Source organism: Enhydra lutris, unplaced genomic scaffold (genome assembly GCF_002288905.1).
Source record: "Enhydra lutris kenyoni isolate GAN:26980312 unplaced genomic scaffold, ASM228890v2 scaffoldscaffold22, whole genome shotgun sequence".
NCBI lineage: Eukaryota > Metazoa > Chordata > Mammalia > Carnivora > Mustelidae > Enhydra > Enhydra lutris.
Genome location: NW_019154106.1, coordinates 16,593,161 through 16,610,572, shown reverse-complemented (window position 1 = coordinate 16,610,572; position 17,412 = coordinate 16,593,161). Strand labels below are relative to the sequence as shown.

Genomic DNA, 17,412 nt, shown 5'->3' with positions numbered 1-17,412 from the left:
TGCCTCTCTGCCTGCTTGTGATCTCTGTCTGTCAAATAAATTAAAAAACTTAAAAAAAAAAAATCCTAAAGAAAGCTGAGGGTCTGGAAACCAGGAGGCTGAAACTGATGCCCAGCCTTGTCTTTTCTTGACTAATATGAGAGTTACACAGTTCTCTGGACTTCTCATTTTCCTTTACCTGGTTTATCTTCCCAAGGATATCCTGTAGGTAATTTGGGGGGACAAATGTGGATTTCTGTGAAACACTTGGACCCCCCAAAATGATGTTAGATACGTCCACCAAAGCTTAGCCTAGGAAAGCAATGATGATTCAAAGATAGAACCTTCCTTTGCAGGCAGCTTTGTGCTTTGCCGACATTGCATTTTTTACACATTGAAGGTTGATGGCAATCCTGCATTGAGCAAGTTGATCAGTGCCATTTTTCCAACACCAATTGCTCACTTCGAGTCTCTGGGCCATGTTTTGGTAATTCTTGAAATATTTCAAACCTTTTCATTAACATTATGCTGATCTGTGATCAGTGATTACAACTTGCTGGAAGCTCAGATGATGATTAGCATTTTTTTAAGATTTTATTTATTTATTTGTCAGAGAGAGATCACAAGTAAGCAGAGAGGCAGGCAGAGAGAGAGGGGGAAGCAGGCTCCCCGCTGAGCAAAGAGCCCTCGATGTGGGGCTTGATCCCAGGACCCTGGGATCATGACCTGAGCTGAAGGCAGAGGCTTTAACCTACTGAGCCACCCAGGCGCCCCGATGATTAGCATTTTTTAGCAATAAAATATTTCTAAGTTAAGGTGTGTACTATTTTTATACATAATGCTATTGCACACTCAATAGATTACAGTTTAGTGTAACCCTAACTTTTACATACACTGGAAAACTAAAAAATTCATTTGATTCACTTTATTGAGATATTGGTTTATTGAGGGGATCTGAACCAAACCCACAGTGTCTCCAAGGTATTCCTGGATTTACTTCCTGCAAGAAATCCCTCCTTTTTATACGGGGAGTTCTGGAGTGAGAATAACATGGGAACCCATTAGACTCAATAGCTTTTCTCCCCTGCCTTCACCTTTCCCGCACCTTACCTCAAATCTCTGAGACCACGAGGGGCTCTTCCTCCATCCCTTGAAGAACAAAACCTCCAACTAGGCTGTGCCCGAGGTCAGACGAGTTAGGAGAGGAAAGTGCACACCCCATTGTGGCCAAGACGAAGGCCACAAAAGCCATCTTGATCCTTTGACCTACATTGACGCTGAGTCTGTTGCTTTGGTGTCCCTGACTCTGGCAGTGTGGTTAGTCTAACTCTCTGCCCCCACCTTGAATTGAGCTTTGATGAAAAAGTAGTAGGAGCCCAGGCCTCTCCCTGGAGACTTGGGGTTTTTATCTTGGAAAAGCATCAACCAAACTAGCAGGGCAGGAGATCTGGATTCCTGTGGCTTGGGCTAACTTAGGTCCAAAGAAACCAAGTGCCTATGATCATCATCTTCATTCCCCAAATGTGGCCATGGCCTCTGGATTCCCTTTTCTCACTCATTCTCCCAGTTAGGATGGCTTCCAGGTTGCTTGCTCCTGCTTTACCATTAGCTTGTCCTCCCATATGTGAAATGCTTTGGTGTACAGAGTACTGGTGGATTGCCACCGCCTGACTGATCTAAAACCTTTGGCTTTGGTCCATGCAGTAGCAAAACAACCTTTACACACTGGTGTATGTCCTCTCCCTTGGGATCCCGAGATTTACCTCTCTGGGTTTTCTGATGGGCTAACAGAGCCTCATTCTGGCTCATCTCCCCCAGAGCACTGCTTCTGTATATCAGGAACCATTTGGTTTCCTTGATCGTGTATCTTGAGCATTTGTCTTGGCTTTTTATAACAGGATGACCAGATTGTGTGCAATCCTGGATGACAGAGTAATAAGGCCTGTGGGTTGCTATGATGTATTCTTCTCCATATATTCCAAGACTGAGTGCCTTACTAGTGCTTCCAGATATTCTGTGGATGGTCTTTGGGCATGTTGTGGTGAACGTTACCATGCCAGAGACTTTCAGCAGATTTAACCAGCTTTGAAACGGCTCATTCTTGTGGGTTTTCATACACAAGGAAAACCAAACTAAGAAGGCTGATCAAGGTACTCCTCTTGTTCCCTTTTCGCCCCACCATTTTTCAAACCAGTGAAACTTCTTTAGCCAAAGTGTTGTAGCTGGGTACTTTCCACCCAGGAAGGCCTTTGTAGAAACAGTGAACTTAAAAATCTCACCGCTGGAGGTTGGTGGCTAGTGCACCCCCAACACTGACTCACCTTTGTAAGAGGAGCTCTACCGCAATGAGGTCTGAAACCGGGAATGGGCCAAAGAGAGACCAATGCCTTCCCACACAGACACCTAACGTGTTCCTCTCCATTTCAACTTCAGATTTGCTGACCATGAGAGAGTATCACTGTTTGCTGCAACTGCTGTGCCCGGATTTCCCACTGGAGCTCACTCAGAAAGCGGCCAGGTACGTCCCTGGGCTCTAGAAGCCAGCTCAGCCCTCTGTGCACCAGGGCTTCATAGAGAAACCTGAAATGTATACAAACAACCAAAAAAACCATTAGGTAGACTAAAAAACCATTAGGGAGAAACTGGCATTTGTCAGGGGTCTATTTGGGATTTGCCCCAAAACGTAATACTCCCTTTCTGCCGTTGCCAAAGGGAAACCAAATGATCCTTTGTGGTTTCTGTGGGGAGACTTCGGGTCTGCAGATAGAGTTGAGGGGTGGCGAGATGAAGACGCAAACACAGACACAGACACACACAGAGAGAGAGAGAGAGACACACACACACACACACACACACACACACACAGAGAGAGAGAGAGAAACCTCTAGAGGATATTCTGAGAAGAGAAGGGGCAAGAGTTGGCAGCGACCAGTGGAGAGGCTTGAGGTTGGAGACTGGAAAGGCACGAAGGTGATAAAGCCCATGTGACGGAAAGGTAAATTGTATTATTTCTGCTAAAAGATTTTTAAGATTTGTCCAGAACCAGGAAGACTTGGCAGAAATAGTTTAGAACCCCCTAATTTCTGCGTTTGGCTTCACAGTCATTCATTTTTTTAACCAAGTGAAGTCTTTGGACTTTGCCTTCGTTAACTTTTCCTTAACACGGAATTTGAGCTAAGGTGACGGAAGGATTTCAAAAATTGTGTTGTCTAAAATTGCCATAAAAGAGGATGTTTAGGAAAACACTCGATATTGTACTATACGTGATGGATACCCGTCCCTATTATACCTTTGTCCAAAGCTATAGAACATACAACAGCAGGAGCAAAGGGTAATGTAAAGTATGGACTTCGGGTGATAACGACGTGTCTGTGTAGCCTCTTCAGTTGTGCAACATCGCACTCGGGCGCAGTGCGGGATGTTGACAGCGGAGGAGGCTGTGGTGGGAGCGGCGAGCCTACGGGAAATCTCTGCACCTTCCCCTCCACCTTGCCATGAACCGAAAACTGCTCTAAAAAAGTAAAGCCTTCATAATAGTTTCTGAAATGCCCATCTTACCTAAATCATAATGTATGCATTTACCTTCATTGTCTCATTTAAATTCATTTATGTTAGTTATCTCACTCGATCCTTACAAGAACTGTTACCTTCCTTTTTTACTGAAGAGGAAACTGATGTAACTCGATTAAAAAAAAAAAAATAGGAAGCAGAGGCTTGAAGAGGTGGCCTGAATTTACTGAAAGCTTGGAAGTAGCAGAGGCATGACTTGAACCCAAGGCTGCCTGCATCCAGAGACTTTGCTCTTAACCTCCTCATGCTCATACCTGCTCATATGGCTGCTCATTTCTGTGTGGTAGTTCGACCCAGCGAAACCACAACTGCATTGGCTGCTCTACCCCAAGAACCATCCTAGTCCTTCTAAAATGAGCCAACCAGCTCCTCCACCAGCTAGTCCTCTGCCACCAGCAACGGGCACCAGCCTCCCACTGGGGCAGGCTGTTCTGCAGTTCACGGCTCATGGGCTGATTTTGCTGGTCACATGCAAAACATGTTTTGTGATCATGCGCCCCCAAATCTTCTCCTCATTGTTCTGTGGGTACTTATTCTTCTGGGGCCAGTCGGCCACTGGCCAAATCTGCAGTTCAGCTTTTATCATTTTAACTTGCCTGCCAGCCAAAGGAGATTTAGATTTTTTTCCCCATAGTTGAATATAAAATGTGGGAGATTATCTCTTGCAATTTAAAGGCAGCCAGGTCATGATCTCAGGGTCCAGGGATGGAGTCCCACATCGGGCTCCTTGCTCAGCGGGGAGTCTGCTTCTCCCCCTTCCTGCTCCTCCCCCCGGCTTGTGATCTCTCTCTCTCTCTCTCTCTCTCTGTCAAATAAATAAATAAAGTCTTTTAAAAATAAATAAGTAAGTAAAAACAGCCAAGTAGAGTTACCTTCCGAATTCCAATGATAGCTCCCCTTGGGGGTCAGATTATTTTAAAGAAGATTCAGCCCCAAAATTTTGGGGAGGAAACTCAGTACTCTTAAAGATTGTACTATGATTTCCACATCACTAAATGATAAAAATCAACCATGATCTCTAACTAAAAAATTCCTAGACAAAAGGAGAAAAGGAAGAGTTCATTTGTGTGCACTCCATGGGGGCAGGCGGGGTCTCTGCCAGTCTTGGCTGCTGTGGGACCCCTGTCGCTCAGCAGAGCACCTAGTACCCAGACACACGCTACACATTCCATAGGTGTCTTCTGACCAAATGCACATAGGAGTGATCTCCCTTATCAGGAATTTTACATGGTTCTAGTAGTCCATAGTTCTAAGTAACTCTAAGAACAAAAGTCAGCAACTGTATCCTATATTCATTTGCCCATTCATTTATATAGTCATCACAATTTTTTTAAAAAGATTTTATTTATTTATTTGACAGAGATCACAAGTAGGCAGAGAGGCAGCAGAGATAGAGGAGGAAGCAGGCTCCCCGCCGAGCAGAGAGCCCGATGCGGGGCTCGATCCCAGGACCTGAGACCATGACCTGAGCCGAAGGCAGAGGCTTAACCCACTGAGCCACCCAGGCACCCAGTTCATCACAACTTTTTCACAGCTTCTGGGGATACAATTCACATACCATGTCATTCACCCACTTAGAGTATAAAATTCGATGCCTCTTAGTATGTTCACAGAGGATATTTGGATTCATCACCGCAGTCAATTTTAGAACATTTTAATCATCCCCAGAAGAGATCCTGCACCCCTTAGCCATCACTCCTCAGTCCCTCCCTCGTCCCTAGCCCTGGGCAACCACTAATCTGCTTCCTGTCTCTATAAACGTGCCTGTTCTAGATCTTTAAAATAAATTCATCCAACATGCAGTCCTTTGCGACTAGTTTCTTTCGGTTGGCATCATGTTTTTGGGGTTCATCCCTGTCGTAGCAGGGGTCAGTAATTCATTTCGTCCAATGTTTCTTAAGGGCCGATTTCATGCTAGGAGCTCTCACGCACACTGGGGGTACAGTGATAGGCAGACACAGTTCTTGCTCCTCAAGGAGCTTAGCATTGGGCTTAGAAGAAGATCACTTGGGCTCCATCACTGCCTGCCACCACTCTGTGACCTCTCCCCTTGGCTTCTGTCTTCCTTTTCTGACAGGTGGGTGGCAAGTTAATGAGGGTGACCTTCCGAACGATTTTCAACCCCCAGTGGCCATAGCATTGCACTTGCCCCGCCCACTCCCATTCCCTCCCAACAATTTGATATGTGTAAGCCCTCGAGTTTACAGTAGAAGTAACACAGCCATCTCCAATTCACAGATTCTTATAATTACTCATACTAACTGACCTCTGGAGTAGTGTTGCCCTGGCTGTGGCCAGAAGTAAAGCTCATCCCCTCCTCACCAAGATGCCTGTTGTGTGATAGGAAATTCAGATTTTCCATCTGAGGAGGAAGCACTGTAGCCAGTCCTCATCAGTAGCAGTGTGAGGGGATTCTGGGGATGCAAACTTAGACAACAGAAGGGCCTAGGGCCATCCTCAGGATCCTGGCTATGAAATTAGAGGTGAATTCAGACCTGGGGGAAGTTTGTTGGCTCCCTGTGTCTCAGGTTTCTGTGTCAACCCCGTCTCCCCAATGCCATTTTTTACCCACTCCGCTCCAGCTGGTGTGTGTATAGAAAAAGTTGTATGTATCCCAGAAAGTGTTCTCTAATTGTTTAAGCTATTTTTAGTTTGTCCTGAGGGTCAAGATCCCAACTTCCTCACACACACAAGGCCAGGCTTCTGATCAAAATCACAATGGGGGGTAGTTGGGCCTCCAAGGCAATTCCTATTGCTAGAAGAGGCCTTGCACTCTCCCATCTCATGGCTGGGCTGCCTTGATTCGGGGCCCTGAGGTCTGGAGACAGGCCACAGAAGGAGGCTCCAGTCTGTGATGAGAATGTCATCCACAACAGCTGGGCACCAGAGCCTGTTCGGGGGCACGGTGTCTCCACATGTGCCTGACTTATAGGCCACAAGCACTGGGGCCGGGCGGTGGGGGGGGGGGGCAGCAGGTGCGAGCAGGAAGCACAGGAAAGGAAAGACAGCAAATGGGATGCAGGACGGGCCTAGCCACAGATGCCCTCCGCCTCGCTCATTCCTGCAGCGGCAGCATTAACCTCTGTCTCCATCCTCCACGCACTGGGAGGCTTTCCCCAAGGCGAGGAGCATGCATTTGGAGCCAGACTTCTTGAGTTCAAATCCTGGTTTCACAGTTTACCAGCTTGTGTCCTTGGGAAAGTTATTTAATTTTTTTGAGCCTCTGTCTTCTCATTTGTCAAATGGAAATAATAATAGTTGTAACAATTGAAGAAGTATGTCATGCACTTAAGGGAATGCCTGGCACAGAGTAAACTTTCAGTGTTGGACGTAGTAGTACTAACCCTGACCTATAAGAGCACAGGCATCATGGCCTTGGAAAGACCTGGGAGGTCCATGCCACCGGAGCACTTTTAACTGGATGAGCCTGAGGATTTCTCATAACTTCTCTAAGCCTTGTTTCCGTATCTGTAAAATGGGGAATAATAGTAACTAATTCATAGGGTGGTGTAAGTTTTAACAACAACAAAATTGTATGTATGTGTGTTTATATTATATATAGTTATATAAGATTATATATATTATGTGTATTATATATATACACATATATATAATTTTGTTACATATATATATTGCTTAGCACATTATAGACATTCAATATATAATAGTTTCTTGCTGTTAAAATAATGTTGGCATTAGTATTACCAGATTTTTATAAAATAAACGAGAATTTCCTCAGCTCCCTAAGGCAATTTTTCTGGCCTTTTTTCATTTCGGAACAGTCAGAAAATAATATGCATATGACAGAAAGTCTGTAAAGAGAGAACTGCTGGTGATTAGCGTGCAGGCTCTGGCCTCCTCCCTCCTGTGCCAAGAGGATCATCATCCCTGGAACCCATTCAAGGTGCAAGTGACACGGGGTCCCCTGCAGGGCTTATGAAACCCCAGATGGCGCACTCCATCCCTGGAATTTGGCGGATCTGAGGTGGGGCTCTAAAATTCATAATCCAGAAGTTTCCCAGGTGATGCCGACCTTCTGGGACGACACTGGGAAGAGTACAGACTCAGGGCATCACGGGCCAGTCTCATCCTGGCATTTTATTTTTTTTTAAAGATTTTATTTATTTATTTGACAGATTAAGAGAGGGGAAGCAGGGGCACCTGGGTGGCTCAGTGGGTTAAAGCCTCTGCCTTCGGCTCAGGTCATGATCCCAGGGTCCTGGGATCAAGCCCCACATCGGACTCTCTGCTCAGCGGGGAGACTGCTTCCTCCTCTCTCTCTGCCTGCCTCTCTGCCTACTTCTGATTTCTGTCTGTCAAATAAATTAAAAAAAAAAAAAAAAAAAAAGAGAGAGGGGAAGCAGCAGGCAGAGGAGAGGGAGAAGCAGGCTCTTCACTGAGCAAGGAGCCCGATGCGGGACTCAGTCCCAGGACCCTGGGATCATGATCTGAACTGAAGGCAGCCGCTTAACCGATGGAGCTACCCAGGCGCCCCTCATCCTGGCATTTTAGAACTGATTGCACCCAAAGGAATTACAGTTCCTTCTCTCTCTTGTCATCTAAAACACGATTTAACTCACTTCTTACTGAAGGCCAGATTCCCTGGTGAGTAATACATGCTTAACCAGGAACCTCTTTTATCATGGTTATGTGCTAAATACACACAGTGACCCGAAAACACACAGCTCCTAAAGAATCTGGTTCTAGACATAGCAACTCACCCCCGTTTAAGAGGGTCATTTTCAGCTGACTGCTGTGTCACAGAAGCTGGATACCTAACAGTGAGGGACTCAGGTGCTGGAGCCAGACAGCTCTGAACTCAAATCCCAGTTCCTTCACTTACTGGCCTACGACACTGAGCAATTTCTCTAAGCCTCAGTTTCTTCATCTGTAAAATGGAAATAATGATAACACCTGCCCCATAAAATAGTTTTTAGGACTTAATGAAATAATGCGTGTAAAATGCCTGTCACACGGCCCTCAAAAAATATCACCTATTTTAAAAAATTTTAATGAGTGCATAGGGAGTGATAGCCAGATTCATTGTTCAAATGTTTCCTGAACATCTGCTATCTTCCAGACTTAACGCCATGCACTGAGGAGACAGCTTTATGCTTTCTTGGTGTCCGTCTTTATGCCTCTGCCTGGCAATATCTTTCTGCCTAGATATCTTCCCCAGCTTGTCGCCAAAAGGTCTTTTGCCAAAACAGGCCATCTTTTCCGTCTCCGTTCTTTCATTCACCAAATATTTATCAAGTGCCTCTTGTGTGCTGGTCATTATGCTTGTGGAGAGGCTAAGGGCAGGCAAATTCGATGTCATTCTACGCCTCAAGGAACTTACAAACTGACAGAGCCACAGACATTACGTCAATGAAGTGCCAAGTGCTGTAGGAACATACAAACAGGAGACGAGACCTAACCTGGGGAATCATGAAAGGCTTTTCCGGGAGGAAGAGATGTTGAGTTTGTGGCCTAATGGATTAGTAAGAGACAGACACATCCTAACAGCTATCAAGGCTTAGTTACGAGACCTTCATAGCTAAGATAGTATGGTCCTAGAGTGAGGACAGACAAAGGCATCATAGCAGACCAGAGCAAACCCACACATTTATAAAAACTTGATATATAAAAAGGTATTATTGCAGAGGAGTAGGGGAAAAGATGATTCAATAAGCATTGATGGGGCAATTGGTTACTCATATAGAAAAAAATAAAGTTAGCTTCCTATTTCATATCATATTCAGAAGCCACGTTCACATAAATGACAGACCTATGTGTGGAGGGCAAAACTATAATACTTACAAAAGAGAGGGAAATATATGTATGGCTAGCAGGTAAAAGAATTCTTAAAATCCAGAAAGTCAAGGTGCACCTGGGTGGCTCGGTCAGTTAAGCATCCGACTCTTGGTTTGGGCTCAGATCGTGGTCTCATGGCTCTTGAGACTGACCCCCACGTGGGAATCTGTGCTCAGTGGGGAGTCTGCTTGGATTTTCCCTCCCTCTGTCCTCCCCCTGCCCCGTCTCTCTCTGAAATAAGTAAACGAATCTTTAAAAAAAAAAAAAAAAAAAGATTTAAAATTTTCTGCTCAACGAAAGCATAAACAAAATTGAAAGATAAGCCAGAGACTAAAAAAGGATATTTTGGTGTATAATTAACAATAGATTGGTATGCAGAATTGTTAGTCTAAAAAAGTTCTTATGAAGAACTCCTACAATCAATAAGGAAAAGACAAAGAAGTAGAAAAATAATCCAAGCCATTATGCAAGGCCTATCTGAGCAGGCGCAGAAAACCCTAACAGCTCCTAAGCATATGTGCACATTTTTGTGCCCAAACTCACTAGGAATCAGGGAAATGCCAATTAAATCAAGATGCCACCTCACATCAAATGACCAAAGTTTTAAATTCCAAAGTCTGGTAGCACAGGCATTGGGGAGGATGGGGAACTCTCAGGAAGTGCTGGTGGGGTACAAATTGGTCCCATCACGTGGAGGCAATTTAAGCAAATCTAAAAAAGTTCACAACTTTTTTTTTGTTGTGGTGGGTGCCTGGGTGGCTCAGTCAGTTTAGCATCTGCCATTGGCTCAGGTCACGATCCCAGGGTCCTGGGATGGAGCCCTACATCAGGCTGCCTGCTCAGCGGAAAGTCTGCTTCTCCTTCTCCCACTCCCCCTGCTTGTGCTCTCTCTCTCTGTGTCAAATAAATAAATAAAATATTAAAATAAATAAAGTAAAACAAAAGGGATGGGTAGGATGAGGCCAGGAGTGATGGGGACAGGAAGAACAGTGGGAGGGAGATGCCAGGCTCTCACCAGTGATGACCCAGCAGAGCTTCGAGAAGCCAGTGGTTCTGGAGTTTGAGGAGTTTGGGGACCAGAAGAGGAAATGAGGGTCCTATGAGGCCATGCATTGGATTTGGCATTCATCCTAAGAGCGTGAAACAGTTGGCCCCCAGCCGCCGGGCTCCTTGGGAGGGGCAGGGATAATGGGGTTGAAATGGCTGAGCCTGGGCCTTCAAGCTCTGCCAGGGAGAAACAGCACGGGGCCTCAGTTTCCCCGCCCAACAGCAGGCAAGTGCTCTACACTGCGAACAAACTCCTCCGGGAGTGGCAGAAGGGACCGTGCCCCCAAGAAGGTGTGACTGCCACTAGAGAGCACAGAGCCTCCGTGTTCTTTCCAGGTGCAGCTGCGATTAGGGTCAGAGACCTGTGTTGGAATTGCAGCTCTTGCATTTTGACCTGTGACCTTGGCCAAGTTTCTGAATCTTTCTGAACCTGTGTGTTCTCAGTGAGGATACTCCTTGAGCTCACCTCCTAGGATTAATATGAGAAGAAATGACGGGTGTATGTTCCTTACTGTTAAGGGTGTCGCTAATGGACACAGTAAGGCCCTAATGAATATTAGCCATTGTTGTTCGATTATCCGCGCTCTCTGGATCAAGCTGCTTAGGCACTGCCGGGCAGGTGGGGTTCGGGATACCCTAGAGGTGCAGGCTAGAGCCAGGGGAAAGCGGTGACCCGGACAACCCTGGCAACTCGTGCAGTATGAGGGTGCACCCCCCACAGTCCAGAAGAGAGATGACCCAAAGGAAGTGTCCCTGGAAGCCTCAGCAGCAGCTTCTTCCCCCCAGCCGCAGGAGGTGGCCCATCCTCCTGGGCGAGGATGAATCCATCGCGTGGTTTCATCCTCACTCGGGGATCTGAAGGCACAGCCCGCCGATGCACCGTGAGTCCCAGCACGCTGGGGGACCCGCTTCACCCATGACGACCCCGGGCGTCTGACCTCCAAAAGAGGTGCCGTCATGGATGGTGGCTCTTCTTTCTGGCTGAGGACCGGCTTCCCCCCAAAGTGGGCTCGAAACTAGATAGCTGGCTTCCGCCCGAGAGCCTCCGTGTGGCTGGGCACTGGTAGCACTCGCTTCCTCCAAGCTCTATTTTTATTTGCTATTTTGAGCTCTTCCAGCACCTTCAGCCAACTGGAATACACTTATTGATAGCAGCTCACGCTTATTTTGAGTGTTCATTACACACAAAACACAGTGCAGCCTCGTATGGACTTTTCACCAGAATCCTATGAATTGGGAGCTGTGATTAGCTCCTCTCTTCAGACGAGGACACAGATGCTCAGAAAAACACGATAATGGGGCCAGGGAGTGGTGGAGCTGGCCTCGCTTCCCCGGCTGCTGGCAACACAGATCTCCAGGCAGGCCGGGACAGCTCACACCATGAGTCCGGGGACACTGACCCATGGGGTGAACAGAAAGTTGGCAAGTCAGTAGGTTCGGACTGAAAGCTGTCGCTTCCTCGGCGCCCACTTAACCCCGGGGCATCCAGCCCGTCCCAGCTGTTGGAAGCAGGCAAGGGAGGGAGAGAAGGGCCGGCCCTCTCGGAGTTAGCCCTGACCCTGCCAAGTGTCCCTTCTTCATTCCAGAATGTTGCCTGCCCCAGACTCCACCCTCCACATGGTTCCACTCAGAGCGCACCTGAACGGCACTGCCTTGACGTCTCTCCCACAGCCCCCTCTCCAGACTTGTGGCACGGCCTGCAAGGAACCTTCCACAGTCCAATAGCCGCGTACACACTCTTGTTGGCAACGGTTCCCTGTTGGCTCTATCTTAAAGCAGTGGCCGCCAGGCTCCTCCAGGTGTCAGAGCAGCTGGCACGTTAGCAGGAGGCCTCTGGCGGCGAGGGGTGCGGAGCCAACTGCCATCAACTGGAAAACAGCACATGGGGATGACCTGGTTTCCAGGCGATTCCTTCATGAGCCCTCTGGCAGCAGTGACAAGTGTGAGCCCAGGCTGAAGAAGCTGCCTGTGGGAAGCAAGGCCTACAACCTGGGGCGGTCCCTGTCACCAAAGACAAAGACAGACCTGTCACCTCCTGCCTGCTTTTTCCCACAGTTTTGCCAAGATTCCACTGCCAGAGACCCAGAAGTTTTCATGGGTCCGAGCATTCGTTTGGAGATGGACAGTGCAACATGTAATGTTTCTAAAAGCTTCTTTGTGTAAGTCTCTGAGGCGTTTCTGCAGCCACAGGCCCTTCAAACAGCAGATTGTGGAACCAGCACTGACAGAAAAGCTGCCCATTCTGTCCCACCCTTGGGACCACACACTCTGTCCGAGCAGGAAGAAGCTCCTTCGTGCTTTGGGGAAGTAGGAGCCACTGCCACAGGCTGCTCACTCTTTCACAGAGCAGCTGTAATCGCAGAGCTGAGCAGGTAGAAGGTCTTCTAGGGCCGGGCTTCAGGTCCCTGTCACATCTTCCTCAGAGGCCGGTCCTCGAGAGTCAGGTCTCAGGTCGCCTGGGCGTCTGACTCTTGGCTTCGGCTCAGGTCACGATCTCAGGGTCATGGAGGCCTGCTTGGGATTCTCTCTCTCCCCCTCCTTCTGCCCACCCCTCCCCACAAAAAAAGAAGAGTCGGGTCTCAACCCACACTTCTTCCTGAGTCTTTTCTCCTAAGCCGAAGGATCTACATGCAGTCATTTGTCTGACGCGGTGGTTTGGGACTCGCCACCCCTATCCCGTGACCCTAGCTTGTTCCTCTTCAGTGGACTCTCCCAACTGAATGGAGTATCCAGATGTCAGCTGGCCAGGGGAAAGGAAAAGAGCACTGTGGCCCTCCCCACGCATGTGTTCATGTTTTCCTTCATTCGACAAATACTAGCCAAGCGCCTACTATGGGCCCTGCACGTGCCAGACCGTGGAGACAAGCCACGCCTGAGGGACACAGGTGTGAGCAGGTGGAACTCAGAGTCCCGGGGCGAAGAGAGACATGAACAGGACGAGGAGGTCCCGGGGAACGGTGGAAGCTGGTAGCAGGGGGGCCTACCTCTGTGTGTGGAGTGGGGGAGCCTGCAGGCTACGATGCGAAGAAGGAGAGGGCTTCAGGTAGGTGAGGAGGGTGGCGTGCAGGGCAGGGGCACTGGCTGCTCGGAAGGTATGAGGAAGGAGGGAGCACTGGGAAGGCTGTTACGGGTCAGTATGACCAGAATCCAGTGGGAGAGGCTGCCTGTGGCCTCCAGGACACCTAGCGGGATGAGGGGACGCAGGGAGCGGATCTTGTGGGCTCATAAGCCAGGTTAAGAATGCCGGATCCTGTTCTAAGTTCAATGGGAAGCCCATGAAGGGCTTTAAACAGAGTTGTGAAGTGGTCAAAATCGCATTTTTTTATAAGATTTTATTTATTTGACAGAGAGCGAGATCACAAGTAGGCAGAGAGGCAGGCAGAGAGAGAAGGGGAAGCAGGCTCCCCGCTGAGCAGAGAGCCTGATGCGGGGCTCCATCCCAGGACCCTGAGATCATGACCCGAGCCAAAGGCAGAGGCTTAACCCACTGAGCCACCCAAGCACCCATCAAAATCGCATTTAAAGAAAAAGTTTTTGTGACCACAGTGTGGCTCGTTAACTACAAGCAGGCAAGTGTCGCGGCAGGAAGCCGGGCAGGAGGTCATCCAGTGGCGCACAAGAAAGACGTGGAGGTGGGCATTGGAGGGGGCTGTGGACCTGGTGACTGTTGCTGTGCGGGCAAGGGAGGCCGCTTCCAGGAAGCCCGCAGGACTTAAGGTTTCAGGCTGAGCGGAAGAGGGAGCGGTGTTGCTGTCCCTGAGAGCTGAGATCCAGGGGGCTGTTTGGGCAGCCAGTAGCACAGCCCGCAGTTGAGAAAACCCCTCCGTCCTCTGCACACGCGCTGCTGGGACCCAGCCACGTGTGGCTCAGAAGGAGGAAGAGAGCCCCACCACGGTCTGCTTCCCCCAACCAGCCCGCCGATCCCTCCTGACCAGTATCCGACAAAGCGCCGCCCCGCTCCCACGGAGCCTGCCACACTCACATGGTGGGTCTCCTGCCCTCTGACAGCTGCCCCCTTCCCCAGCTGCCCAACTGAAAAGAGGCTGCTAGTGTTCCCAGTTAAGAATGGCCCCGACAGAAGGCTGTAGGCCATTCTGAAGCTGGAAGGGCGGGCCCTGTTTGCAGCTTCTAGTCCTCTCTGCGGCTGAGAGAGGAAGATGCTTATGGCAATTGGCTTCAAAGCCCTGGTGTGGCCGGGCCTGTCTCGGGAGCATGCTGATTAGCGAGAATAACAACTTCTGGAATTAGACAGTGGTGATGGTTGCACAACTTCGTGAACATACTGAAAAACACCGTGCATTTTTAAGGGGGAATTTTATGGTATTTGAATTGTATCGCAATATAAATGAAGAAATAAAGAAAGAAGGAATACATTGCTATAAACGAGCACTGGGTCCAGGTTGATGATAAAGAAGAGAAGCCAAGTAACATCTTCAAAGGCTTTGGCTCCCCTTCGCGGTTTCCTGCTTGGGGACGTTCTCAGCCCAGTGCTCTTCCCTAGTAATTAACTTCAGGCCATTCGGGTTCTTAGCTGTCCTGGGGGTAGGGCAGGAAGGAAAGGTCACTGGCTTCCCTCCGCAAGGACCTTTTTCTTTTCTGATTGTGCCTGGTTTGGAAAAGCTTTGCGGCGGCGGCTCTACCCACCCCCACCCCCACCCCCACCCCCACCCCCACCCCCACCCCCACCCCCACCCCCAACCCGTGCGCTCCGGGAGAGCTCGCTCCTCCTCTGTAGTTTGGATGTCTTTGCTAACCGCAGCCTGCCCTACCTGCCTTATCTCTGCCCTCTGTCGCCTCTCCCTCCCCATCCAGATATCAGAATCTGGGCTTTGTGCCCTCTCTCTCTCTGTCTTTTCCTTTCTGCCTGCCTGGGTTCTCGTAGGTTAGGAGAAATGGGGACAACTACCTGGGCTATGGCTCAGCACTTGGTCCCAGGAGCCACTGATGGAGGGACCAGGGCGCCCCCCGGTGGCTACCAGCAGCATTGCTTCTGTCCGCCCTCCGTCCTTGAATTTTTTCCGGCTGGAATTTTAATGTTCAACTCTCCTAGTTGGGCAGATTTTTTTCTTCCCCAAGAGCTACATGAGAAACATTAAGGCCTTAAAATATAGGTGGAAAGAAAGAAAATAAGTTAGCCACATAGATTAAGAAATAAAATGTTAGTTTTTCTATTCTATATCTTTATTTTAAAAGAGGCAGTGTGAGGGGCGCCTGGGTGGCTCAGTCGTTAAGTGTCTGCCTTTGGCTCAGGTCATGATCCCAGAGTCCTGGGATGGAGCCCCATGTCCAGTACAGCTCCCGGCTCACTGGGGAGTCTGCTTCTCCCTCTGCCTCTGCCACTCCCCGCTCTCGTAGGCACACACTTGCTCTCTCTCAAATAAATAAAAATCTTCTTAAAAAAATAATAAATAAATAAAAGAAGCAGTGTGACCTAATGGAAAGTACCATGGCCTGTGGAGTAGAGCAAACTCCCCAGCTATGTGGTCTCGCCAAGCCGACTTCTCTGAGACTTAGTCCCTTCACATGTAAAATGTACGTAATTACAAGACCTACCTCATAGGAATGTTGTGGAATAAAAATTAATATAGTTAAATACCTCACACAAGGCCTGCCATGAAGTAGGTACTCAGTACGGGTCCCCTATTCCTATCATTGTCTTTACTATGACTAAAGACTAGATGGAGGAACGCTTCCTCTCTTCGGGGAGCCCCGGAAGCAGGGCCAGCCGCCTCGCACAGCTGCAGGGGCCCCTGACGTTCTCCCCTCTCTACCACCATCCCAACCCCCAGAGGTGTGCAGGGCCAGCTCTCTCTGAAGCCGATCCAGGTGCCAGTTTGGGGATCCTCTGACACAAGGCAGTGAAGGGAGATTTCAAAAAATACACGAAGACAGCAGAATAAAACAACTTTGCAAAACAGGGAAGATGAAGCCAGGAGGGCCAGTCAGAAACAGATCGGGGGCCCCGCTCCCCTTCAGGAGATAAGTTTGGCGCCCTGCCTGGCACCTGGATAGAGCCCAGTGAGTGCTAATTTCCTTCCCTTCCTATGCCCTCTTGCATGCGGCCCAGAGCAGGGTATGAACATGGCCTTGGTCTGATCATTTAGTCATAGGATGGTTTTCTTCCTAGGAGGTGGGAGGGCCTGGACAGGAACACCCAGAGGGTGGTCCGCTTGGGGGAGCAAACAGCAAGGAGCTGCATGGCTGCCACGGCGTCACAAGATGGGGTGTGTCTCTGACCCGCTCAAGTGCAGAGTGCCCAGTAGCTCTGTCCCCTCTTCCCTTGTCTGCCATTCCTGTCCCAGGACAGAGGTGCCTGAAGTTGTTTGGGCCCTTGGTAGCTTTTTAAATCTCGGTGCCACTTGCCAAGACCTCTTTAAGCTTCCTGGCTGTTCTTTTTGCCTTTCTGCTCAGCTGTATTTATTCTGAACTAAATGGTCCTCGCTGCAGGATGAAAGGATTTACTGCTTAAGTATATGAAAAGAAATCTTGGCTGCAAGGCAGCTGCACCCTCTCTTTGCTGCCCCCCTCCTCCCTCCTCGTTTTCCAGCCACTAGCTGGTGCCCCAGAGACGGAACTGGGAGCCTGCCCTGGGTCGTGGGGTCAGTGCGGTTTGGTGGCAGAGCCCCGCTGACGGACGAGTCAGGTGATGGGGAGGAGCTGGCCTTTGGGATCCCTCTCCGAATGTCTTGCTGTCCCCAAAAGACGGGAGTCCCAGAAAACAGCTCATTCACTTCCTCCCCATCCCCCCACGCCCCACACACATTCTCTCACATTTTCTCCCTCTTTCCCCCCCAGGATTGTGCTCATGGATGACGCCATGGACTGCCTGATGTCTTTTTCAGATTTCCTTTTTGCCTTCCAGATCCAGTTTTACTACTCAGGTGAGAGCCTTCCAGGGCCCCATGTGGGCTCCTGTCAGGGCCCTGTCTGCCTGTCCTACCCTGGTGTCCTTTCCGTCTGCTGCCTGGCACACACATTTATCCCCCCACTGCCTTCGGTGGCGTGCTTCACCGTGGGTCA

The 17,412-nt window shown here is 49.1% G+C and overlaps 1 protein-coding gene across 1 annotated transcript in view; it reads left to right on the top strand.

Moving 5' to 3' along the window:
* Window positions 1-17,412, top strand: part of LOC111149449 (chromosome unknown C11orf49 homolog) — a 190,880-nt gene that overhangs the window by 167,493 nt on the left and 5,975 nt on the right. The window contains exons 3-4 of the mRNA XM_022506537.1: window positions 2,413-2,497; window positions 17,188-17,273. Of these exons, the coding sequence (XP_022362245.1) occupies window positions 2,413-2,497; window positions 17,188-17,273 (171 nt within the window). The remainder of the gene's footprint in view (window positions 1-2,412; window positions 2,498-17,187; window positions 17,274-17,412) is intronic.